The sequence below is a fragment of the Drosophila pseudoobscura genome, chromosome 2 (genome assembly GCF_009870125.1).
Source record: "Drosophila pseudoobscura strain MV-25-SWS-2005 chromosome 2, UCI_Dpse_MV25, whole genome shotgun sequence".
Lineage (NCBI taxonomy): Eukaryota > Metazoa > Arthropoda > Insecta > Diptera > Drosophilidae > Drosophila > Drosophila pseudoobscura.
In genome coordinates, this window is record NC_046679.1 from 27,620,391 (window position 1) to 27,647,609 (window position 27,219).

Genomic DNA, 27,219 nt, shown 5'->3' on the forward strand with positions numbered 1-27,219 from the left:
AGGTCAAACTGTGCTTCCGCTTGAAATATGGCACAAATTAAATATTTACGCAGTCGGCAACCGGCAGCGGCAACCGGCATCTAATTTACAAATGCTCCCAAGTGGCAAATCATTATTCACGAAAAGATGCCCCCCACGGGACAAAGGACACAGAAAAAGGGTTCCTTTTTACCGGCTAATGAAAAAGGGCCACGCGAAAATCGGGAGCCCCTCCCCCGCCCCCACAAAAAGCCAAATAAAATATAATTTTTCAAGTTTAACAATGCTCGCGGCGCCGCCGAAAGCAGATGCTGCGCCTGCCTGCCCCATGATTCGCGCATTCCCGGCTGATGGACAGGCGGCTGTCCTGCCACGTCATCTTCACTTATTTTGGCCTGGCCAGAAGGTGGGGGGAGCCAATAAAACGGCTTGAGTAATGTTCAAGAGATTTTTCAGCGTGTCAGCGTAATAAAGTTGTCCCTGGGACACCAAAGGTCATTAGCCCTGATTGTTGCGGGTGGGAAAATGGATTTTCTTTCGAGGAAATGGATACCTATCCAAAGGTCGCGGCCTGGCTAATGGCCTGCGCCGCCGAATAGACCAAATATTTGCATTTTTTGGTGTTTTTTTTGGTTGAAAATTTATACGAAATCGGAGGAAGCCTTCAAGGAAATTATCGGACGGATGGTGTTTTTTTTCGATAAATATATTTATTTTTTATTTATATCGATAGTTCGATTTATATAGATTTTTTGGATTCGATAAATTAGTTTTCTAAAATTCTATAAGTATCGATAAATTGATATCCAATTTTAAATATATTTCTTCGATATGTTTCGATTATTCCATAAGTTCGATACATTTTTAGTTTTCTATAAGTACCGATATCTCGATATCAAATTTTTTAAATTAATTTTTTCGGTATGTTTCGATAATATGATAAGTATTGATTTCGGTAGTTCGACTAAATTACTAATACTAAGTTTTCGATACATTTCGATATGTTTCGATGGCTATAATGCGATTAGCTGTATGTCGATAATTCAATACATTTCCATGTGTCGATAAATGCCAATAAATTAAATTTTTTCGATTAATATTACGGGATTTAATCGATTTTGATGGTTTGATGGGTATAGATTTTCGATAAATATTTATGTTCCGATAAGTTTCGATAATTCTAAAATTCGAGAAAATGTATAATATGATAAATGGTCGATAATTCGATAGATTTCGATAAGAATGAATTGTTTGATAAATTTAAATTTTTCAATTAATCTAAAGAGGTTTTTCGATTATCCGCGATAAACCTACATTTTCTAATGCCCCAACGCACCTCCCCCAAAAAAACCCCAACCCTTATGCGGCTAAGGCCAAGGGCTAATGGGGTGGGGGGTGGTGGGGGTGTGTTAACCCTTATGTAGATGCGACTTACCTGTCCGCCTTTTTGACACCCGACCACATGGCCGCCGAGACGGGCGGCATGAAACGCAAATTGCCGACGGGGGGCGAGGCGTAGGGTATGCCGCGGTACGCCTCCACCGGATCCAAATGCCTGCCATCTAATTGGACAATTATCCCCGAGATGGCGCCATTGCGTGTGTGAATGATGCGTGAGGAGAGCTGGGCGGGTAATTGATCATGATTTGTGCCACTTGCTGCACCCCCGCCGCCGCTGGCCAGGCGGCCACTGCGGTTGTTGCCACTGTTTGAGGCACCGGCGCCAGGGCCAGAGCCAGACGAAGATGAACTGCTGCCAGTGCTGCCACTGCCACTGCCAGTGCTGCTCGTGGAAGAGGTGGACGATGATGAAGTAAGGGATAATGAGGGCACGGAACTGGAACTGGAACTGGAACTGGAACTCGAGCTGGAAGTGGAGCTGCTGCCGATCAACACGAGTCCTCCATTATTTGTTGCCGTAAGGGTGCCACGCTGGGGGGCGCTCAGGTTGCCACTGCCACTGCCACTGCCGCTGCCGCTGCTGTAGCTGTAGCTGCTGCCCGCCGCCCGACTGCTGCCGCTCAAGAGCACTAGCATCGTCGTCATCATCAGCGACGGCCATGTCCTTGTCCTCTCGAGTTTTCTCCTCGTCCTCGATGAGGCTGCTGCTGCTGGCGGCAGTTGTCGCTTCGAATGCAGCAACACGACCATTATTATTATTGGTCAAAAATGGCTGTTGGATTACTCTGCTTGCGTTTCCCTCTGTTGTTGTTTTACTGTACTATATATAGGGTTTATTATGTGCTCTCTGCTCGCTGTTCGCGTTGTATAATTGACCACAAGATAGCTGCTGTTTGTGGCGTGGCCTCGTTTTTTCGCTTACGCTTTCTGTGCTCTTGTTTTTTGTAAAGATTTTTCCTCGCTTTCCTCTCGTGTTTTTTTTTTTTTGTATTATTATTAATTAAAACCAGCGATAAGTTTGTTTGCAACAAAAAAACCTGGCTGTTGTTGAACTGGAAAGAGAGAGGGAGACAGAGAGAGAGAGAAAATGGTTGGAATCAATATTTATGGCTGAAGGCAGCAAAAGTTATCGGTGACGAAATTTGCATATTTAAATTCATGCAAATAGTTTTAGTTATTCATGAGATTTCGCATGGATGCCGATGGATTCAGTTCTTAAATGGCAAAAGTTGGGCATATTTAAGGCAAAGAGGGGATAATGGTGAAAAATGGAAGGAAATAGTCGATTTTGAGATGATTTTTCGAAGCACTGAGGGACCATTACTTTCATTGAGTATATCGATAAATGGAGAATCCATCTGTGATTCATGCATTGAGAGCTCTTTACTCCTAGTGTTTATCGATTGTTGATTTAATACACCGATAAAAGAAGAATATATCAACGATTACTGCATTGGGAACTTTTTTTGTTTATCGATTTCTGATATAATATATCGATAAATGAATCCATAAATCTTAGTGATCTGCGATTGATGCATTGATAGCTCTTTAAATAGATTGTTTATCGATATTTTATTGAATATATCGATAAATGGATAATCGATCTGCAATTGGTGCCTTGAAAACTCGATAAATGGATAATCTATCTGGGATTAGTGCATTGAGAGCTTTTTATATGTATTGTTTCTCGATTTTCCATTGAATTGCTCGATAAATGGAGAATATATCAACTATTGCTGCATTGACAACTCTTTTATTTTTATTGCTTATCGATTGTTGATTAAATATTTCGATAAACAGATAATCTTTCTCTGATTGAGACGGACAATTTTTTTAATCAATAAATAGTTGTCCGTCGACTGTTTCAAAAATCCATAAATATCGATATTATTCTATACCTTTTGACAAATCGATAGCTTTAGATAAATTATTCGCATAATTCGATAATCGTGGATATTTTAATAAATGTCATCATATCGATAACTATTAATTATTCCATACCGATTAATGATGATTTTCTGATCGAATGTGAGCTCTTTTGCACAAACCATAGAAAGTTTTCACTCTTAATCGATTTTTGTTTGAATATACCGATAAACGATCAACTTCGATGTCTGCATGGAGCTTTTTGTGTGCCTTTTTCTTTTCATAATTCTCCCTTTTTCACCCCAAATCCCAGCCAGAATCCCTGCCACTTTATTAGATTAAATATGCTCTTCATAATTTAAGTAAGAGCGAAAATTCCATCAGGCAGCACTCTTCATCATTCACACGGACAGACTGTGAGGACCCATACTGGGACCCTCACATAGTAACAAGAATAATAATAATAATATTAATAATTGGATTACTCACAACCATATGCTATAGTAGTAAATAAGCTAGTTATGTTTTGCATAGCCGAAATCCCGCCAAACGGCCAGCTCACACGGAACAACCGCAAAGAAGACGGCGAGGAGAGAGAGCCATGCTCAGCCGGCAGCAGAGCGGATCTCTTTCGGAAAAGTCCCGTTGGCCCGAAAACGAGCGCGAGGCGTGGGGAGAACGTCGAGCGACCGTAGCGAGAGAAGGAGTCGATTCTGGGAAGTGAGCGAAGACGGAACGTCGCGGACATCGAAGTGAAGAGAAAAAAAGTGTTGAACGGCCGCGCGCCAGAGAGGAGAGAAAAGCATGGAGGAGCTGCGGGAACACAGGCGCCGGATCCGCGGGTGAGCTGGCCGCTGGCCAAGGTAGTAGTAGGAGTAGGAGGGAGTGCGAGGGGAACCAATCCAATAAAACTTCGATCATAGAATTAAGAACGCGTTGGCTTCCATTTATTTTCTCTGGTCGGACCACCGACTGCGGTCATCTCTCCACCCCCTCCCCACCCGTTTTCCTGACCGTTCTCGGTCACTACGCTCCCGCTCTGACTCTGGCAACAGGGTTTTACCCTGCTGGAGTGAGAAGTGGTACGCGTTTCGACAGAGGCGCCCCCCCTCATCCTTTTCCTTCACCTCCCCGGACCCGCGGCCCACTTCGACCTTGGCAACAGGGGTTTTACCCTGCTGAAGTCGGGGAGTGCAGCGTCTCGGGTGAGTTTCGAGCCGCCCGGCCCAACGCCGCTTTTCCCCCCCCCCCTCCCTAATTTCTCCCGAAGGCCCCGTCGTTGACGGCGGCTCGGCGATCCCTGCGCCAACGACCCGCCTCCCCCCCCCAGTCTCAACGTCTCAGCAACTTACAAATAAACTGTAGGTGACCCTGGGCCGACTGAGACTGACCCCAGCCTAGGATCACTACTTTACAGATGGCGCCCGAGCAGGGACTGTTGAGACAATTCAAACGATAGTTTTCTGGGGGGGATTTCACCCTTCGTGGCCTAAAGACCCACAAGTAGATCGCGTAGGTAGCGCCGCATCAAACCGAGGAGAAATTTATAGGGTATCAATAAGAAAATACGATACGAAGGTACAGGCCAGCAGCGAGCAAAGCGTGGCCGAAAAGCTGTACAATCCCCGTTAGCCGTCGGCAAATGAAGAGGAGAGAACGGGAAAGAGGAAATGAGAGAGGAAAACGACAGAATGAAAGTACAGCCCGCAGCCAAGCAAAGCATAGTGATGCCCTTCCCATGTCCAGCAGAAAGAGAAAAAAAAAAATCCAAGCGAAACACCAGCGACGAAGCAGCACGCAAAGCAGAACGAAAATTCTGTGGTCCCCGTTATCCTCAGGCAAAACCATGCGGGATCATAGCGCCCGGTACAGTGGGGAAAGAGCCAAGGGCAGCCAGACCTCTGTTACATCTCAGTGGGGAGAGAGGGGGTGAAGACCGGAGAACAGTTCTGGGCGTCGGCGGCGGGCATGAGCCGAACGACCCACGAGTATAATACATGAAATTATCCCTTTCTCATACTACCCGCACCCCCCGATCTTCGACTATTTACCTAACCATTCGCCCGCGGCTCTCTCGCGTGGTGTTCTCGGCCGACTCCGAGACGTCGACGTCGGCAGAGGCTCGGCCGTTCAGCCAGACCCAATATAAGCCGGGTTGTATACAACGCAAGAGACAGTCATCCTCAGCATTCGGTCAAACATACAACGTGTGAAACAGAGTGATCCCCTGCCTTCGATCAGTACACAACGCGCAAAATACAGTGGTCCTTATCCCGCAGCATACAGTGGTCCCTATCCCGCAGCATACAACGTGCGAAAGACAGCGATCCCCGCGTCTTCTGTCCACCTCGCGCTCCCCCCGAAACTGAACACGAACCAACGGATTCTAACCGGAACAATCCTGCAGAAACCAACGACTGAAGTACCCCTGAACAAGCGCGTGTTAATTGCCAGCCCCCGTGTCCAGGCCCACGACCAAGACGGCCCACCGGTAATTCACCACCGAATAGCCGCGCACGCGTCCTCGCCGTTTAAGGATTCAGAGCCCCGTCTTTCGCCGCGTCCTTAGCTACGTTTTTCGACTCCTCGGGCGACGCTCCAGACATTTGATCGTAGACCACGTGCAGCAACAGTGACCCGGACCAACTCAACATGGGAGTCAAGTGGATTTCGGTCAGGCGCAAGAACGAGTTGGAGATGATTACCGCGGAGCTTGGGTTAGACAGCGCTGGAACTGTCGAAGAGTTGAGACGTCGACTCGCGACCTTCGCAAACTCGGCCGATTTACCAAGTACGGCGCGTTCTCGGTTGGAGGAATTGGAGGCCCAGTACGGAGTCGCCGTGACTCCAGAGGTTAAACCACTTTCTCCCCGCCCTTCTACACTCGCGCCTCTTAACCTACAACCCCATCCCCCGGCTGCGTATGATGTCGTACCCGCCAGTAGCCGTAGTATCGTGGCGTCGGGATCCGCTGTGCCGGCAGAGAGCCTACTCCATGGCATCGACGTCGGTGCCGCGCAGAGAAACCTGCACGGTAGCAAGGACCCACCAACGAAGGGGTCCACCTGGAACGAAGAGCATTTTAACGCTGCGATCACCGAGAAAATGGTCCGCTGGGGAATCGTGTTTGATGGGTCCGGCGATCCGTTAAGTTTCCTTGAGCACGTGCAAGAGAGGGCAGCCACTTATAAGATAGATCTACGCCACTTATCACAAGGAATCCTCGTGTTGTTGACCGGTCGGGCCGAGAGTTGGTTTCGAACGAGCCGCCTGAGTGGAGAACCATGGGAGACCTTTCGCAAAGAGTTTTCAGAGTTTTTTTTGCCTCCCCGGTACTTTCAACGGCTAGAAGACGAGATCCGAACCCATTTTCAACGACCAAAAGAAGCGTTTAAAACGTACCTCGTGGACATTCGACTAATGATGCAGCGCGCGGGATACACCGAGGCTCAGGAATTGGAAAGGATATACGATAACATGCTCCCGGAATACCAGTTGTTTACGAGACGAAAAGATTTTGATTCTCTCTCCGAATTAACGCAACTGGTTGTGAACTTCGAGGTGACGCGTAACAAGGGACCGTCGGAGCTCACGGGCTACGCGAACCAAGCACGAGACACCCATCCGCGGGAAACTTTAGGGCCAACGGCTGGTCAACGAGGACCAAGGAATCACGCGGCCGCGAGGACACAGGATCTCCGGCACGATAGAACCCAGGTGAGGGATTGGTCGACGGACTCGCAGCAGCCGGATGTCAGGAATGGAACCATCCTCCAAGACGCCGACCCCATAATCGACGTGCAGCATGCTTGTAGGAACTGCGGCGGGTCCGGACACTTTTCCAGGGAGTGTAAACAGCCCCAAGTCTTGTACTGCTGGGACTGCGGCCGTCGCGGGCTACGCACCATCGAATGCTGTCGCAGGAATTCGTCGGGAAACGGACAGGCGCTTCACTCGGCAGGGGACCGGGCGAAGACCGCCAATCCCACCCCGAGGCAGTAAAGGGAACCCTGCGGCTGGAGAGAGGACGAATTCGCGCGCAAGTAACCATGGAAGGAGAGGACCTACTCGCTACTCTGGACACAGGCGCCACACGGAGCTTCGTTAGCGAACGCAAAGCCCTGGAGCTGGACAACGGACAGAGTATAGCGATGGTGCGAACGACGATCAGATTGGCGGATGGGTCCCTCCGGGAATTGACTCAGGCGCTGATGGCAGACATACGACTAGGAGATCAACAAGTAAAGATGCCGGTGCTAGTAATGAAAGACGTGCTGGATGACGTCCTCCTCGGGATGGATTTCCTATGCGGAATAGACGCGACCCTGCAGTGTGGAGGAGTCCCCTTGCGCCTGCAATTTAAACACAGCCATGATACCAGGACTCAAGACATAGGATCCCCAGCCCGCCTGGATCAACCTACGAATCTCAGCCGAGACCGGGTCGCCCAGCATCAAGAACCGACGAGGAACGACGTGCCGAACGAGGAGCGCGTGGCCGATCCCCTGGGATCCATGATGGTGAGGTGGGGAAAATTTGCGAGGGACGACGTACCAAACGAGACGTGCGTGGCCGTTTCTTCAAGGAATTCCAGGAATTCGGGCGAGGTCTCGACCCCGGCAGGATACCAACCCGGATGGACATCGGCGCTCCCCGGCCTCGACCACAGAGCCATGCTGAAAAACCCCTTCCGGGTACACGAGGTGCAGCAGCGATCCAAGAAACGAGTGCGATTCGAGCCCGGCATCGGCGACAACGGGCCCCGCCGTAGGCGCACCAGGGAACGGACACAGGGAGCAACAGTGGCCACCGTGAGTATATCCCAATTGCCCGACGTTTTGGCCCCTGGATTCGAGCCCGAAGACGACGAACCCCTGGAACCCCGGATCACCGAATGGTTGCAACAGGAACTGAAACAATTCGACGGCCTCAGCGGAGTGTCCCCCATTGCAGAACACACCATCGTGATGCGCGACAACAAGCCTATAAAACAACGTTATTATCCAAAAAACCCCGCTATGCAAGCCGTCATTAATAAACAGGTCGACGAACTGCTTAAGGAAGGGCAGATTGAACCTTCGAAGAGTCCACATAGCGCCCCAATTGTCCTCGTGGGCAAGAAAACAGGTGACATCAGGATGTGCATAGACTTCCGACAGTTGAACGCGCGATCAATCCCCGACGCGTATCCCCTCCCCAGGATTCAACACATATTGGAACAGCTGAGAGATGCCAGGTACATATCGACCCTGGACCTGAAGAGCGGCTACTGGCAAATTCCGCTTGCCCCAACCAGCCGCGAGTGCACGGCGTTCACCGTGCCGGGCCGCGGATTGTTTCACTGGAAAGTGATGCCTTTTGGCCTTCACTCCGCCGGCGCGACCTTCCAGCGAGCGCTGGATAGCGTGATTGGCCCCGACATGGAACCACACGCATTCGCCTATCTTGATGACATTATCGTCATCGGGCACACCGTGGAGGACCACATGCGGCATCTTGGGACAGTTCTACAGCGGCTGCGCAAGGCTAATCTTCGACTCAACAAGGACAAATGCAGCTTCTTCAAACGCAGACTGAAGTATTTAGGACACGTCATCAGCGGGAACGGCATACACACGGATCCTGACAAGATCGCCGCAGTGCGCAACCTGAAACCCCCGGCAGGTGTCAAGGAACTTCGCCGATGCATCGGTATGGCCTCCTGGTACCGGCGGTTTGTACCCAACTTTTCCGAAATAGTAGAACCCATGACGGCGTTGTTAAGGAAAGATCGGCAATGGAAATGGTCGGAAGAACAGGAGAAAGCCTTCGAGGAGTTGAAGATCAGGTTAACTGAAGCGCCGGTCCTCGCCTGCCCTGATTTTTCTGAAAAATTCTCATTGCAAACCGACGCTAGCGAACAAGGATTAGGAGCCGTCCTTACACAAAAGATAAGGGACGAGGAACGAGTAATAGCCTACGCGAGTCGACGCTTGTCCAAAGCCGAGGAGAACTACTCCGTTACTGAGAAGGAATGCTTGGCAATAGTGTGGTCAATCCGCAAGCTGCGCTGTTACTTGGAAGGATACCGATTTGACGTGATCACGGACCATCTCGCCCTCAAATGGATCAACTCGATCGACAACCCCACTGGACGGATAGCACGTTGGGCTTTGGAGCTGCAGCAATATCAATTCGATATTCGCTATCGCCGAGGGAAGCAGAACGTGGTAGCAGATGCACTTTCCCGCCAACCATTGGAGTTACTACATCAAGCTCTGGAGGAGGAGTCACAGTGCAAGTGGATCAGGAAAATGTTGGCGAGAATCAGGCAGCAGCCGGGCAAATATGAAGACTACCGAAGCGAGAGTGGACAACTGTATCGGCGCCTGCACACCGTGCCCGAAGAAGAAGACTCCACCCCATGGAAACTCTGCGTCGCTGCAGAACATAGACGACGCGTACTAAAAGAATGCCATGACCACCCGACGGCCGGACATCTAGGAATCCGAAAAACAAGCACACGAGTCGCCCAAAAGTACTACTGGCCAGGCCTGTTCCGAGAAGTCGCCAGATACGTTCGCCAATGCGTAGTGTGCCAAAAATACAAGGTGAGCCAGTTCAAACCGGCGGGGAAAATGTTCACCAGACAAGTTGACGAACCCTTCAGCGTGTTATGCGCCGACTTTGTTGGGCCGTTGCCCCGCTCCAAACATGGAAACACCGTCCTCCTGGTTTTCTTCGACGCATTTAGTAAGTGGGTCGAACTGGTGCCTCTACGCAAGGCAACTACGCCACACCTGGAAAGATCATTCCGAGAAAGAATCCTAAGCCGCTTTGGTACCCCTCGTACCTTCGTTTGCGACAATGGGGCACAGTTTACCAGCCGATCGTTCAAAGGATTCTGCAAAAGGCTAGGGATGGAACTTCAGCATACTGCCCCGTACACTCCCCAACAAAATCCAACAGAACGCGCGAACAGAACAATTAAAACGATGGTGGCGCAATACATCGACGGAAAACAGAACACTTGGGACGAGCTCTTGCCAGAAATCACGCTCGCGATCAACTCAAGCGTGTCCGATTCGACGCGATTCAGCCCCGCGTTTTTGATCCAAGGTCGCGAGCCAAGACTGCCAGGCGCCTTGTACGACGAGGTTACGCCAGGAACGGGAACTAGCATCGCCGACCCGGAGACCAGGGCACGACAGATGAGAGAGGTGTTCGAAATCGCAAAAACAAACTGCGACAAAGCATCAGAAGAGCAAAAACGACATTACAACCTCCGCCGTAGGGAATGGAAACCGGCTATTGGATCCCAAGTGATGTTACGTCGCCACACTCTGTCCAAAGCAGCCGAAGGCTTCGCCTCCAAGTTGGCCACGAAATTCGAGGGACCATACCGGGTGACCAAGTTTCTCTCTCCGAATCTCGTCCGATTACAGGTTCTAAACGGACGTAAGCAGCGATCAGCCAGTTTGAACGACCTGAAGGCGTTCTACCCGACCATCGACGAAGATGACGAAAAGACCGACCAGATCAGGACGGACAGTGAAGACGACCCTGACCGAACCAATATACAACAATCTTGATTACAACGCAGATCTACTCAAACCGCCACGACGATGCTGACACCCCGGATACACAGAGACGAAACCAATCAGGAACCGGATATCTTGCGAGGAACGACGCACCGAACGAGGCGTGCGTGGCTGCTCCTCCTGGACACATCCGCTTCAGGAACCCGGATGTCCTGCGAGGAACGACGCACCGAACGAGGCGTGCGTGGCTGCTTCTCCTGGACCCATCCGCTTCAGGAACCCGGATATCTTGCGAGGAACGACGCACCGAACGAGGCGTGCGTGGCTGCTCCTCCTGGACACATCCGCTTCAGGAACCCGGATGTCCTGCGAGGAACGACGCACCGAACGAGGCGTGCGTGGCTGCTTATCCTGGACCCATCCGCTTCAGGAACCCGGATATCCTGCGAGGGACGACGCACCGAACGAGGCGTGCGTGGCCGCTTCTCCTGGACACATCCGCTTCCGGGACCCGGACATCCTTCGAAGAACGACGCACCAAACGAAGCGGGCGTGGCTGTTCCTTCAAGGGCAAACCGCAACCGTGATTGTACCGAAGGGACCAACCAAGGCCGACATTTTGGAGATTCTCATTAAGTCTATAACCGCTCCGCCGCACTCATAGAGTATCAAAGTATTTCTTGCCTGTAGTCAACAAGTCCATTCCTATTCACAGCTCATCGAATGCGAGAGACCCCCGCCGTCGGAGAACTACGACAAAAGCCAGGCAGGAGCCCCCAGTCGACTGGGAGATCATCGAGGAACTGATTCTTCGCCCCACTCCACGAGAATTCCAAGTCCACCCAGAGGTCCTCAGCTGGGAAAATTTATGCGGCGACGTCGTAAGCTGGCCCCGCATCGACCAGATCATCGAGGGGCACGATTCAGACCCCGATCACGTCAATATTACAGGAGACGTGGCCCAGACGTACAGGGACCCAAGCCCTGGCCACGCCGCCAGAGCCACGTTCACCCATGCTCTGGGCCCCAGCCAGGTCAACCCCGACCAGGTCGCCGAAGAGCACGCGCAGGGCCCTGGACACGCCACCGTAGGAGAAGCAGCCGACTACACCGCTCCGGGTCCGAGCCCCGACGAGGGGGCAGAGGCCATCACTATCCCTGACGGGCTGCCAGGTGCCACCGCACGCGGATACCGCCAGCAATTCGAGCCGACGGAGTTCGAAAAAGAGGTGCTCCGCTGGGAAGAGCCACCGCTTCCGGCACTCTTCGGGGCCCTTGATACGCTCAACCTTCTCGAACGGATAGACGGGTTGGACATCGCCCCCGAAGATGCAGGACTACCGGCCCTCAGCAATTTTGACGCCATCCTGTGTCCCGAGGACATCGCCCCCGAAGATGCAGGACTACCGGCCGTCAGCAACTTTGACGCCATCCTGCGTCCCGAAGACATCGCCACCGAAGATGCAGGACTACCGGCCGTCAGCAACTTTGACGCCATCCTGCGTCCCGAAGACATCGCCACCGAAGACGCAGAGCTACCGGACGCCTGCGATCTGGACGCCATCCTACATCCCGAAGGCGGCCGTCCGGAGATACCAGAAACGTCGACCCCCAACCCAGCCGTTCGTTGGGTGACTGGGGAGGCGGATTGGAGAGTACGTACGCCCGACGGCCGGCTGCCAGACACCCTGAAAGCCCGGCTCCTGGCACAACTCGTCAACCCGCGGCGTAAAGATGTCCGATTCTTGGCAGAGGCGGACAACACCTTCTTCCAGGTCCACATCAGCAAGACGAGCAAAGTGACTATTCGCTCACGGGCCCCCCGAAGTAAGGAGAGGGTGTGAGGACCCATACTGGGACCCTCACATAGTAACAAGAATAATAATAATAATATTAATAATTGGATTACTCACAACCATATGCTATAGTAGTAAATAAGCTAGTTATGTTTTGCATAGCCGAAATCCCGCCAAACGGCCAGCTCACACGGAACAACCGCAAAGAAGACGGCGAGGAGAGAGAGCCATGCTCAGCCGGCAGCAGAGCGGATCTCTTTCGGAAAAGTCCCGTTGGCCCGAAAACGAGCGCGAGGCGTGGGGAGAACGTCGAGCGACCGTAGCGAGAGAAGGAGTCGATTCTGGGAAGTGAGCGAAGACGGAACGTCGCGGACATCGAAGTGAAGAGAAAAAAAGTGTTGAACGGCCGCGCGCCAGAGAGGAGAGAAAAGCATGGAGGAGCTGCGGGAACACAGGCGCCGGATCCGCGGGTGAGCTGGCCGCTGGCCAAGGTAGTAGTAGGAGTAGGAGGGAGTGCGAGGGGAACCAATCCAATAAAACTTCGATCATAGAATTAAGAACGCGTTGGCTTCCATTTATTTTCTCTGGTCGGACCACCGACTGCGGTCATCTCTCCACCCCCTCCCCACCCGTTTTCCTGACCGTTCTCGGTCACTACGCTCCCGCTCTGACTCTGGCAACAGGGTTTTACCCTGCTGGAGTGAGAAGTGGTACGCGTTTCGACAGAGGCGCCCCCCCTCATCCTTTTCCTTCACCTCCCCGGACCCGCGGCCCACTTCGACCTTGGCAACAGGGGTTTTACCCTGCTGAAGTCGGGGAGTGCAGCGTCTCGGGTGAGTTTCGAGCCGCCCGGCCCAACGCCGCTTTTCCCCCCCCCCCTCCCTAATTTCTCCCGAAGGCCCCGTCGTTGACGGCGGCTCGGCGATCCCTGCGCCAACGACCCGCCTCCCCCCCCCAGTCTCAACGTCTCAGCAACTTACAAATAAACTGTAGGTGACCCTGGGCCGACTGAGACTGACCCCAGCCTAGGATCACTACTTTACAAGACAGCGAGACAGTCAGTTCTACCACTCTTCTCTGGCCTCTTCAGCCAATTCCCCGCCAAGTGCGGTGCGGTGTGTGGGCCTTAAGGATATTTTCTGACGAGGCGGGCCCCCACCCGCCCGACCAAAAAAGGGGTGGGGAGCATGCTATGCCATTTGGTAGGCACGCACCCAAAAAAAGAAAGAAAAGACAAGAAAAACCCCCTCTGTCCATTCTTTTTCGCCTTTTTTTCTGCCTCTCTTCAGGCTTGTTTTTTGGGATGTTTGCTAGCTGAAGCATCACCTTGTTTGCACTTGCTGTAGTGTCCTTGCCCTTGTTGGGAGGAGGAGGGCTGGGCCTGCCGAAATGGGGGACAGTTGGCATTTTGCATATGCCTGACATGTCAGGCAGGCAGGGGAGGGCCGGGGAGAGCCGCCTGACAACATGAGCACAAGAATGCCTACGTGAATGTCAAGGAAGGGAGGGAGCGAGTGAGTGGGTAAGTGGGGCGGGTGAATCCTTTTCATTGTCTGGTGACTGGTCATTCATTGTAGGGATTTCGAAGGGCAGCTAACGAAGGGATAAGGGATAAGGGATACTGCCCTTCCTACTCAAAGGGGATCTGGGGATCTACTGCTTCAAGATCTGTAATTTAATCTCCCATTGAGAGAGTGCAGCCCATGCTTTTCCACTTGTATTTTTTCGCTGCTTTTGTCTTGAGTAATGCACTTGACAGTCCTGTGTGGGGGGGGGGGGACACAAACACGTATTCTACTTACTTATTCCATGCGTTGTGCCGTGCCGTTGCTGCTGTCTGCGCCTCTGGGGTGCAGGTGCTAAGCCTTGCCTGCACTGGGATGATGAGGCATGTGTCCTTGCCCCTACTGCGGATGCTGCTGCTGCTTGGGAAACACTTCACGTACGCCTCGCTCGGCTGCGTCGTCTGCTGCTGTTTCTTCTGCTGCGTTTTCTGAATGCCGGCACGCTACGATTGTCATGCAAGCGGACATTTTACAGAGACATTCACGTGCTCAACACCCTCAGCGCCGCTGGCTGCTCCTGCCCCTGCTCGAGTAGCTGTTGCTGTTGTTGTGCCATCGCGGCTGTTGAAAAGAGAATACTTTTTATTAGACCCTCTCTCTCTCTCTCTCTCTCTCTCTCTCTCTCTTGGCAGTGCATTGCATGCCACTTAGACTATGATTAATAATTGAGCGGGACACGCGCCATTTGAATGCGTATTTAGTGCGGGTAAACAATTTACTCAAGACAGCAGCAACAACACCTCCACCATCGAAAAGGGCAATCGATAATGAGGTTAATATGCAAGTGCTGATGATTGCTCTTTGCTGGGATTGCAGTTGGGCATGCACAAAGGGAAATATCCTTTGAGAAAGGTAGATTGGTAGATTGTAAAATATGAACAATTGATAGATATCGATAAATCGATTATTTTCGATACATGATTATTTGAGGAATTTAGATATTTTCATAGATTTTGATAATTTGATTAATTTAGCTAATTCGATAAATTTCTATAAACCGATTAATTTACATAAATCGATCATTTACATAAATTTCGATACTCTGATTTATTTAGACGCATCGATAAATTTCTATAATTAGATTAATTTTGATATATCGATAATTTAGATACATTTCTATACTCTGATTAATGTAGGTATATCGATAATTTGGGCAAATTTCGGTACTTTGATTAATTAAGATACATACATACATATATAGATAATTCAGATAAATTTCGATACTCTGATTGATTTAGATACATCGATAGTTTTCGATAATCAGATTAATTTAGTTATATCGATAATTTAGCCACATTTTCTATACTCTGATTGATTTAGATGCATCGATAAATTTCGATAATCTGAATAAATTAGAAATTTATAAAGATTTTGATAGTTTAGATAAATTTCGATAAAATTAGTTTACGTGTATCGAAAATTCATATAAAATTTGATACTCTGATTGATTTAGATAAATCGATAATTTTCGATAATCCGATTAATTTAGATATATCGGACATTTATATAAATTTCGATAATCCGATTCATTTAGGTATATCGATAATTTAGATACATTTTCTATACTCTGATTGATCTAGATAGATCGATAATATATCGATAACCATGTCTAAACGAAAATTAGTTGATTATATCGATACCTTTTTATTATTCGATATTATTAATAATCCACAAAATATATACTTCGATAAAAGTCGATATTTTCATAAATTTATAAATTTAAAAATACCATTTAATAACCTAATTTAAGATCTTTAGATAAACATAGATCCTTCGATGTAGATCAATCTATTAAGATGGACAAAACTCCGATAAAATTTCATCAAATATGCCCCGAATCATCGACAGATCTAATCTACATGGCCGAACCCTTTGCCATCCCCAGCATATCCTCTTGCCATGACTTTTCAGCTCTCGCTTGCTCCTCCATTAAGGGCAGGGTATAATCAAGCTCGTTAGATGGTGGCAGGCTCTTGGAAATTTCAATTATATGATGCCCTCAAGTGTAAGTAAATTATTATGCAGATCATTAGCAAAGTAATTAGGAAACCAGCCACCGCCTCTCTGCCGGCGCCTCGACGCTATAATCCTTGGCTCACTAGTTGAATTAATTGTATTCGTGGAAATTGAGTTATGTATCTAGTGCCGCATTCCATCAACGCCTACCGTCTGTGGATTGTTTACTCGCTTCCTCGGCATTTATTTATGCAAAACTCAAATGAATTTCGGCCCCGGGCCTTGGGCAACAGTTGAGATACATTCACAGGCAAAGCAAACAGCACGAGCAGAGAAGCTTAGTTTTCGGGCATACTCTCCGGAGAGTACTCTCTCTTAAGTTTGAAGAGCAAATAAGGAGTGGTTAGAGTCCTGGCAGAGTCCTGCCTGCCGCTCAAACATTGTAAATCATACGCAATGTGGAGTCCTCCTTTGTTTGAATATTGTAAATGAGTTAAGCATTCCACAGACCATGGCACATCTGTGGCGGTATCTGAGCTCTCCGCTTTTCGTTTATTTGCCAAGTTCCTACATTCTGATTGTTATTTATGGCCAAAAAATATCGCAGATACGTCCTTTCCTCAAGTAGCCACTCCCCCAAGTACACAATAATTCCAGACCTTATTACACGACAGAACACATCTTCAACTTTTTGGGCCAAAAAGTTTCGCCCAGAACTTTGTGTGAAGGAAACAAAAAGTTGTCAAAAAGTTCAAATTTTCTGTATTTTTGGAAAATGACTTTATTCACATTTGTATCTCAATCTCTCGCTGGGAGATAATTGGATTTGCATTCAGGACTCAAGGAATGTTGTTTGCCTAATTTAATTGCAAATAAACGAAACGAAATTCCATTCTGAATGTGAAATACTTTTGCTTTAATTAAAAATCAAAACGCGATAAGCGGCAAAGGGCATCTCCCCCTCTAAGAGGAAGCAGTCTCTTGACTTTCCAACTGGCCGCAATTTCCGTCTTGCCGCAAACTTTTTTGCCCCATAAATTCAGCGCCAGCTAGACGAGGGCATCCGCCGAGTCGCAGAGCCGCAGAGCCGCAGTCACAGCCTCAGTCGCGTCCGAGGGTCATTAATTTGTCTTTTGTGGGCGGGGGCTGGGGCAGTAGGTGGGGCAGTGCCTGCAGAACAGGAGAGGCATTAAACTGCTTAAGTAGCACAACTAAATTAAGAATTGTGGCCCAAGCAATTACGACTCGAGAGTGGGCTATGACCAGAGCACACATAATACTAGGGACTAAGACTGGGCGGGGGGCGCAAGGAATCTATCGGATATTGCAGAAGGTAGGCGAATATGCAGATAGTTTATTCAGAATCATGGCTGATTAATCATTGTACCAAAAACTATATGAGAATTGCGGATAAAACACAATCGCTTATCTTCATAGGTCATAAGGCGTTGCTTGCGTTTTATTTCCTATTTGCAATAGGAGGTTAATACATTTTATTCTTATATCTACGCACGCTTCGTCTTTTCTCCCCGCTCTTTTTTCGACTGCTCAAACTAATGTGACCTTCTTGTCTTTTCATAGTGTGGCCATTTTTCTTCTTGTCTTTTCATAGTGTGGCCATTTTTCTTCTTGTCTTTTCATAGTGTGGCCATTTTTCTTCTCTCTTTTTTCTTTATGTAGGGTATCTGTGCCCTTGCTTAAAACTAAGTATATATAAGCTAATTTTTCTCAACAACAGATATTTCTATAAGGATGGATTTTTCCATAAATCGATGTATTATAATAACTTGATATTTCGAAAAATATTAATATTTCGAAAAATATTAATAATTCAATAAAAAAATAATATTTTGGGCGAAGTTTTGAAATATTCTTGTAGCAGTGACATATCACAGAAGTGTGGATCCAAAACATCGTTGCTCTAGCTCTTATAGTCTTTGAGCACTAGGCGCTAATAGGGACGGACAGACGGACGGACAGACAGGGCTCAATCGACTCGGCTATTGAGGCTGATCAAGAATATATATACTTTATCGGGTCGAAAACGATTCCTTTTGGACGTTACACACATCCATTTTCACCACAAATCTAATATATCCCAAAACTTTATTTGGCTTTTAAGGTGTTAAGGTGTGAAAAATTGAAATTGGTTTTTTTCTATTACTTTTGAATAAAAAGGAACAAAATATTTCCAGCCTGCTGAGCCCAGCCCTAGTCGACAGCTGTCTGTTGTCTAAAAGAAAAGTATAAATAGTATAAAAAAGGCGGCTGTGAGATTTATTTCGTCAGGCAGGGCGAGAAGGAGCAAATCAAAATCAAAATCCAAGTCGAAGTTCCAACTTATAAATTATTGCAACAAAATACAGAATTTAGAATACAAACATCAGGTAAGCCACAAAATGTCTGCAGCCGAAGCAACGTTAGCACGACCAAAAACTGGTGACTAAAATGGTGACTCTTCCAGGCGAAGTCCCTTCACAATGTCGGTAATGCGTGCGCTGGGCTTGCGTCTCCATAATCAGTTCCAGCAAGTTCTTCCCCAGCGGGGGGCGGTAATGGCAATGATGCGTCGTGGGACCCATCACGACGGTACACGCCTGATGAGCGGCGATCGCGAGGTGGTCGGCTACGGCGTGAACGGCAATCCCATCTACATCGACTGCGTGGAGTTTCCGTTTCCGGCGATTCGCTACCGCGAGGTCACAGCCGAGCTGTGCGCAGTGCGCGAAAAGGAGCTGGGCGACTGGAAGGCGCTATCGATCCAGGACAAGAAGCTGCTGTATCGGCACAGCTTCTGTCAGACCTACGCCGAGTTTCAGCACTTCACGCCCGACTGGAAGCTGGTCATTGGCGTTGGCTTTTGGTCAGCCGCCATTGGACTACTGATTTCGCTGTCCTACTACTTCAAGCTTTACGACCCCGTGCCGGAGACGTATGCCGAGGACCGCCGCCAGGCGCAGCTGCGCCGCATCATTCAACTGCAGATGAACCCCATTACCGGACTGTCCTCCAAGTGGTGCTACCACACCAACAAATGGAAGTAGTTGGTGACCACGGATCAAGCTGATCGGATCCACCAAGTACACAGACCACAAAACCACTCGATAGCACATCAATCTAAACGCCAGCCAATGCCAATGCCAATGCACATCGTTAACGCAGAATCAAGAACACAATACAAATCAATCGACAACCTTAATCGAATTCACACGAACATAATCGATAACGAGAAGTGATAGAAAACCTTAATCGATTTCACAAGAACATAATCGATAACGATAAACGATAGAATGATAGACAACCTTAATTGATTTCACAAGAACATAATCCATAACGACAAACGATAGAACCTTTATCGATTTCACATGAACATAATCGATAAATTATAGACAACCTTAACCGATTTTACAAGAACATAATCGATAACGATAGACAATAGAACGATAGACAACCTTCATCGATTTCACAGGAACATAATCGATAACGAGAAGTGAGACAACCTTAATCGACTTCACATGAACATAATCGATAACGATAATTTCCATAAATATTATCGAAATATAATAAATAAATAAATATTAATATTTCGATAAATATTCTTATTTCGATTATTTGATAGATATACAAATACTTTTCTATTAATTTTGTTGTTTTGTTTCGATTGCTTTCAATACCAATTCTTTACTTACTTTTAAAATTGTATAACCAATTTGTTTTCAAAAACATATGTATATCGATAATTATCGATAAACCTATAGATTTCAGCAATATTTTCCTCTAAAATGAAGTAAATATTAGTTTCGATAAGTATTAATATTTCGATAAATATTAATATTTCGATAAATATTCTTGTTTCGATTATTTGATAGATATACAAATATTTATCTATAAATTTTCTTTAGTAACTTTTAAATATTATTTATTTTATAACCAATTTGTTTTCAAAAACAAGTATCGATAATTATCGATAAACATATAGATTTCAGCTATATTTTCCTCTAAGCCGAATTGAATATAAAAGTGGATGCCACATGAGTTGCAATAGTTGTAGTGGTAGTACAGCACCCTCAAAGAGATCGTGCACACAAAAGGGCAAACTTTATTGAGCTCTCGCTCTCTCCCACACGCACACACACTCTGCCCCCACTGCGTATGCGTTATATTGAATATTCTGTGGAGCCCGCATTGAATGGAACGGAACGGAATGGAATGGAATGGTGGGCAGGGCGAGCGTACAGAAAAGAAATTGCTTCTTCATATCGATTGATAAGCATGCAGACATGTATTTCCGGAAATTTAATCAGTTTTTCGTGCTTAAATTGGTTTGTGGAACGGAGAACCGAACCGAACCGAACCGAAAGAATCTTTTGCGAAATAATAAAAAAGACGGAGCGAAGCAAAGAGAAGAGAAATCCAAAGCCAAAGGCAAAGGACAAGGAAGAGCGAGAGCAGAGGCTTGTGGAGGAGCATCCGAAGGAGAGGAGGATGAAAATTGTTTAGCAGTTGTCTGGCTGTGGGCGGGGGCTGGGGGTGGGGTGCGGTGGCGGGGGGGAAATGGAAATGAAAATGTTTCTGACTTACTTGCCTTGGCATTGTTATTTGAGTTTATTGAAATGACTGTCTTGCCCGAGAAGCAGTCCCTGCCCCCCCCCCCCCCCCCTCGTTGCTTAAGTGGGTATGAAAATACCAAAGGAAAAGCCCTGGACCCGGGAGAAAGTGAAAGATGAAAATGGCTTTTCGGCTTGGGATTTATTTTACTCTAAACAAAAAGGAAAAACAAAAACAACGATGCATAAAACTAAGTCAAATGTGTAATTCCATAGTTGTTCTGTTTTTTTTTTACGGCTGGCATCACTAAAAGTCTTTTTCAGAATTTTCTAATCATTTACTCAGGACCCCGCAGGAGCCACCAAAACTAATCGAAAGACAATTCCATATACCCGTGGAAAACAGTGCATTTTCATGCAAATTTATGCTGGAAATTCGCTAAAAGAAAATATGAGCAAGGAAAAATGCAATCTGTAAAAAGAGTTGAAACCGAACAAAAAAACAGAAACAAAGATAGGAAAATGCAAAATCCAAGAGAGACGAGAAAAATGGCGAACTTTTTGAATGTGATGGAAAATAATGCGAGTTTTTAACTTGGTTTCGTTTTATTTTATTTTTTTTTGTTAGCTAAATGCATTTTGCATGTCAGAGTTCGTCGAAAAGTCTCCCACTTTCTGTCGCTCTTTTTATCTGTATCTCTCTGTATCTCCGGCTCTACATTGGCCTAATGGTCTCTCGATCTTTCCTCTTGCTGCTGCCTGCTTTCATTATCCAACAAACAAAGGATTATAACTCGCGACCACGCCTTTTGCATCCGTATCTTCAGCCAGAGCCGGAAGGCCAACTAGTCAATGGGAAAAACAATGGAAAACGGCACAAATTAAACTGACTTTTCATCAGAGAAAAGCAGACACAGAGAGAGAGAGAGAGAGAGAGAAAAAATACGAGGAAATTATAATCCGACTGGAAAATAAAATGCAGGAAAATAGTGAGGAAAAACGGTACTTAAAAATTTGCATAAACTGTGTAAAATATGCAAAAAGGAAATATAATTTAATTTCCATTGAAAATTCTCATCTAAATTATCAATCAGAAATTATAGGGAACAATTTGTTTGTGTGATAAATTATGCAAAAGTTCTTGGCCGTTTGGAATCTTTTCCCACACACACACACACACACACATGGATTTATCCTTCGAAAACATTGGCCAAAGCAGCAATAAATTTCTCCGCACAATTGAGCCTCTGGAAAATGCATGGGGCACAAATTAATTTCCCTCTCTGATTTTACAGGGGCATAAATTTTGCGATGCTCGCGGCGGCCCAAGGCAAAAATTTCGAAAACCAAATTTTCGGCACTGAAATAAATTATCGTTTAATATTGGCAAATAATTTCGTCAGCATTTCTCTCCCAACAGGGGGGAGGGGGGGGAAAGAAAAAGTTTTCCTTGAATTTTCGGCAAATTGAATTCGTTATTCGGCGTCGCATAAAATGATTTGCCCCACGGGGGCAGCGGCAAATGGCGAAATAATGATATTAAAGCCACATTACTCCCCAACACACACACACACACACGCACATACACATGCAAAAATAAATGACGACAAAGATGTGGGCCATGCGCATGGCATAGATACAGATACATGTGGATATAAAGACATTACGCATACGCCCCGTAAGCCATTGCCAGACTAAATAATGAGGCTAGAAAGGCGGACCTGCCAGGGGGGGAGGGGGAAAGGTGGAGACCACCAACCTATGGGATCTAAGAAATGGCAGATAGATGCGACTAAGAGGTATCCTGTAAGAGAATGGGGGCTTGAAGAGGGTACGAAAAAAGCAATCAAAAAAGGTGGAATCTTCTGTAGGATGTAGACTCCTCTATCAAGCGGCTCTTCTACTAATTCCTCTAAATTCCCTTGAAAAATCCCCCTACTTTTCGCACAAGCCCCAATTTATGCAGCGACAATTTCAAATGAAAATCAATTTGCACCAGGACACACACACACATCCCCCCCCGCCCCCCCTTCGTGTGCCTGGCTAAAGTCTTAATTAATTTCCACTCATGCCGAAAACATAGCCCCTGGCTTTGTTTCGTGGATTACATTTACTTTTACTATTTTTCCGAGCATTTTAATGACATTTTCATAAACAGCCGCCGCTATTCTCTGTCTGTCAATGCGTTCCTAATTCCTTTTTATGCCACGTGGCCGCCCTCCCTCCCTCCCTCTGCCCCCACCCTCTGTGATGCTGGCCAAAATGGCAGATAAAATAATTTATTGGGTAAAAATCGCTGGCCAAGAGCTAAGCGTTTTGGTTTTCCCTCCTTTCTGTCTGTCGCTGTCGCTGTCGCTGTGTCCTCGCCATTGTCTTTCTGTCTTTTGGCTCATGTTATCTCCCATGGAATATCTATTTTGGCCATCGCTTTTGGCCCTACCATAATGTTGGCGCCATGTTGATGTTATCTTAGCGGAAGTGTTGACTCAATGTTTACTCAATGAGGGCGTTTCTGGTCCCTCCTTTGTGCTTGTGTGTGTGTGTGTGTGTGCGGTCATCGGTGTATCGGGGGTATTCCTTCCTGCCTGCCATTTTGGCTCTTTGTTTTCTGCTCCTCCACTTAGTTAATACATTCACTTGTTTCTCTTTTGGCCTTATAAATATGCAAAAGCCCAACATAACGTCTTTTACTGTCGCATAATGCAAGGTCAACTCTGGGGCCGTAGGCCGTGGGCCTGGTCTGGGGGTTATGTAAGACAATGAAATGGCCTCGCACCAAAGCAATAATTGGCAATAGAATGGAACTCTTGGCTTCCAGTTTTGAGGCCAAGGGAAAGTTTTCAATTGAGAGTGGTTTTTTTTGGGCCACTTAAAAAATGAATAAAGGCTGGGGCCAGACATTGGGTCACAACGTTCCGGGGGGCTGGCCTTCAAAGTAAACAATTTTAATGGATAGATTATAGGGGAAACACCAGCAATGCCATGCCTTATAGTAAAGAAGGAAAGGATTAAAAAAATCACTAAAAATATCCAAGGGCTTACTAATTCTCATAGAAATATAGGGATAAATATTATACCTCCCTGGATTGAAGGGTTGAGCTGTCATACTTGAAGAATTTCCCCTAATTCTCATATATCATATATCATAGACATACAAATAATATCGCATGCGAGTCAAATGCCAGTCTTAGCCCGACAAACCGCTCGCTTTGGATCCGGAATTTATACAAATATGATATTTTCCTGTATCGTTTAGTGTGGATGCGAGAATTTTACGAGACTTTTTTGGTATTTCTGTGTATTTATTTTTCTCGCTTGCGAACTCATTTGCGGGAGTCTCGCAAAAGGCACGTTTATTGCTTTGCTGGAGGGCTACTAAGGGAATACACATCTACATACATACATACATACCTACTTTATAGAGCTACTGAGAGACAAATTCCCCCTTTAAATAAACAAACAAATTTCCTACTTGATGACGCGTTTTGCTGCCCTGCAAGCCTGTGCACGTCTCGAAAGGCAAAGCAGCGACGGCAGCAAAGCAAACGATGAAAAATTGTTTTTGCATTTAACATTGGCTGCTGCGGCCGCGGCTGATCTGCTGATCGTTTCTGCTGATAAGCAGGGCGACCACAGGCGAATTTGCTGTGTTCGGCTGTGGATGGTCGTGTTCGTAACAGAATTATGGTTCGGTTCTGTTCGTCGGAATGGATGTGGTTCTCTCTTCGTGCGAACGTGTTCGAACGTGTTACTTTGCGCTTGCATTTCTCAGCGTTTACTCTCTGAAAATGTTTTCGCTATAATCGTTCGTAACAAGCAAAAACCAACAGCATTTACTTTTGTTGTATTGCTCTCTCGTTCTTTCTAAGGAGGGCGATGGTCGCTTGTTGTTCTGCCTGTAGGGGGGTAATGAAGAAATAGGAACAAAAACTGAGATTCGTTGCTCAAATTGATCGAAAGCACGGCAAGTACCGTGTTCGACTGTGCGTTCAAGCAGTGACCTCAAACCTGCTGTTGGTTGCTGCTGTTATTTCCAGTAATATTTCAATCTCTGCAGCTAGAATCTCTGCTTACCGCACAGGTGAGCCTGATACACTGCCCTAATGAGCAACACCTGGGGAGAGACATCCAGCAGCAGCAGTTGCAAAATTTACAGCAACAAAAAAATCTGCTTAACCCCAAAACTGTAGAGTGTTGGCGGGGGAAAGAGGGGGTGTCGTATGTGTGTAGTTGGGAATCTAATGGCACATCTCCAGGCTATTTGGGCTTTGGCTTTTGTGTGCCGGTCGGTCCTTAGGTCCTTCTGTCCGTCCCTCTGGTCTCGGGCTTTGTGTGTTTCCGTAAACTGTCATTTCCGGCTGCTCGACTGGTCTCTCTCTCTCACTGCTTTCAATGCACAATAATTGTTATCTTCAACAATTTGCGGATGTTATAAACATATACGACTGCTTCATATTGTTGTCTGCATGTAAATACAGTAGAAGCCGGGGCCAGAGGATGGGGAATGGTGTTTTGTGGCTCTGGGACTTTCGGGAGAGTGGGGGGGGGGGGGGGGGGGGAGAGGCAGGGAATCGGATTCACAGTCGATGTTTGCACTTGTCGTTGCTTTTAATGGCTAGACCAAAACGGAGTGCACCTGCTCTCGACGACTGGCTCCTTCTATTGCTCCTTATCCTGCTCCTCCCCCTCCCTCCTTGTAGCCTCTTCTTCCGCCTCTTAGCCTCTTCTGCCAGCTACAACAATCGACTGCTGCTCCCTTCTCCCAAGTGTAAAACTGGCACGGAAGACATTTAGTTAAGCGCTTCGCTTGGCAAACAATTTTCGATTTCAGTCTTTTCTGCACCGCCCCCTAGAACCCCCTAGCCCCTTGCACGCCCACACACACCCTCTGGATGCCCCAGTGGCACCCTCTTTCATGGGTGGGTGGGGGATGATGGGATGGGGGGATGGATACGCGCAATTTGAAGCTCATGTGCGAAAACTTTCAAGCAGTGAAAGTTGTGAGCTCCCTGAGAAAAAAGGGACTCCGAATATCATGGGATAAAGGGAGGCTCCTTCCTGGGGGTTACGGATGGTATTACATGCTAAGCCCTGTTCTATCTCCCTCTCTCTGCCCCCCTCTCTCTGGCAGTTAGTTTTCTTGTAGTTTTCGATACGAAAATTTGTTACAAACGAAATATTTCCCAAGACTTTTCTTTCAATTTTCAGGGGAAGGTTCTCCTTTTTTTTGCAGAGAAGTTTATGCAAGTTTTTAGCTTTAGGATTCAGAGGAATATTTATGCTCTAGGATTGCAAATAGCTTTGAAAAGTATACGAGAAGCCCGAGCCAGAAAGACTTGGCTTCAATTAAGAGCCCAAATGGGGAGAGACTCATTCCATCTGTCGATTATCCCTGGCTGTGCATTACGCATACGCCCCATTGTCTAGGTGTCACGTCGTAGTCGTCGTCGTGGCCATTCTTCCACCTGTTTGACGTTGCGCTTTACTCATACGCCTACGTGTCTCATTAGGAGCCACCCAAAACCCTGGACTTTTGGTAATAGAAAACTTTGCCATAAACTTAATTAACAGCCGCCCAGGCCACACCCCCTTGCCGCATGCCCCCGTGCTCTGCAGAAAAGGTAATCGGCAGGCGGTCTCTCGAATTGCTGCTCCGAAGCTCCGAAGGTTTGGCTGCTTGTCCATTGTTTGGGCCATTTCATTTGCAAAACGGGTGTCCTCCTCCTCCTCTCTCTCTCTCTCTCTGGTTGAATGGGAGTCCTGGGGGGGTGTGGCCCTACCATTAAATTGGTCATTAGGCGTCAAGTGGCCCAGTCCTGGGGCATAAACAAAAGGCCTTCGAAATTGTTTTGGCTTAATTTGAATGCCTTCGCCGAGACTCAGTCGGCTTTAATTACTGGCCATGCCCCCTCCCACGCCCCTGCTCTGCCGGCGGCAGGTGGCTTTAAAATTTAATACATCAATATATTTTCTCTCTTTCTCTATTTCGAATCGCAAAAGTTTTTGTTGGAGAGCTCAAAAATCAACAAAAAAAAATTTGCTTTGGAAAACAAATCTTTTTAATTGTTCTTCAGGGGGCGGGGGCCGGGGCAGGGGCAGCGGCAGGGGCAAACGGAAAAAGTTCAACGTGAAATTTGTTGAGAGAGCAAGTTTTTCTTTCTATTTGGCTTGGCTTTTCCTACTGGCTGTGTATGTCCCTGGCACGAAAACAAGAAAATTAGTTAAAAAACTTTTCACGGTGGCAGAGGCAGAGAGAGAGAGAGAGAGACAGCGAGGTATTGGGGCTAATTTTTGAGTGTTTCGAATGCCACTGCTACTCGGGAAAAATGAATAATAGAAATCATAGAAAGCATCCACAAAACTGAAAGGAAAGTGAGAGAGATTGGCTTTTCCTTTTAGATCTACCAGAGTGTCGCTTTTCCGCTTTTCCGCTTTGCTGCACGTCTCACACTTTCTTTTTGCCAGCGCCCCAAAAACCATTGCATTTATGGCCATAATTCTTGTTGCACTTTCCGCATTCTTGCATCAAACCAAAAACTGAAGGAATTTCGGAATAATTTTCATAGTTTTTTGGGGGGTGGTGGGGGGG

At 47.2% G+C, this 27,219-nt stretch overlaps 2 protein-coding genes across 2 annotated transcripts in view; one reads left to right on the plus strand and one right to left on the minus strand.

Annotated features, from left to right (window-relative positions):
* The window catches only part of Nlg3 (Neuroligin 3), a 90,087-nt gene that overhangs the window by 34,121 nt on the left and 28,747 nt on the right, over positions 1-27,219 (minus strand). Inside the window, exons 2-3 of the mRNA XM_033385921.1 lie at positions 14,365-14,688; positions 1,415-2,432 (exon numbers count right to left, since the gene is read on the minus strand). Of these exons, the coding sequence (XP_033241812.1) occupies positions 1,415-2,130 (716 nt within the window). The 5' untranslated portion in view covers positions 2,131-2,432; positions 14,365-14,688. The remainder of the gene's footprint in view (positions 1-1,414; positions 2,433-14,364; positions 14,689-27,219) is intronic.
* On the plus strand, positions 18,325-19,491 carry LOC6897869 (cytochrome c oxidase subunit 4 isoform 1, mitochondrial-like). The gene is made up of 2 exons (XM_002137935.3): positions 18,325-18,470; positions 18,548-19,491. The coding sequence occupies exon 2, from the start codon at positions 18,564-18,566 to the stop codon at positions 19,125-19,127; it is 564 nt and encodes a 187-aa protein (XP_002137971.2). The 5' UTR covers positions 18,325-18,470; positions 18,548-18,563; the 3' UTR covers positions 19,128-19,491.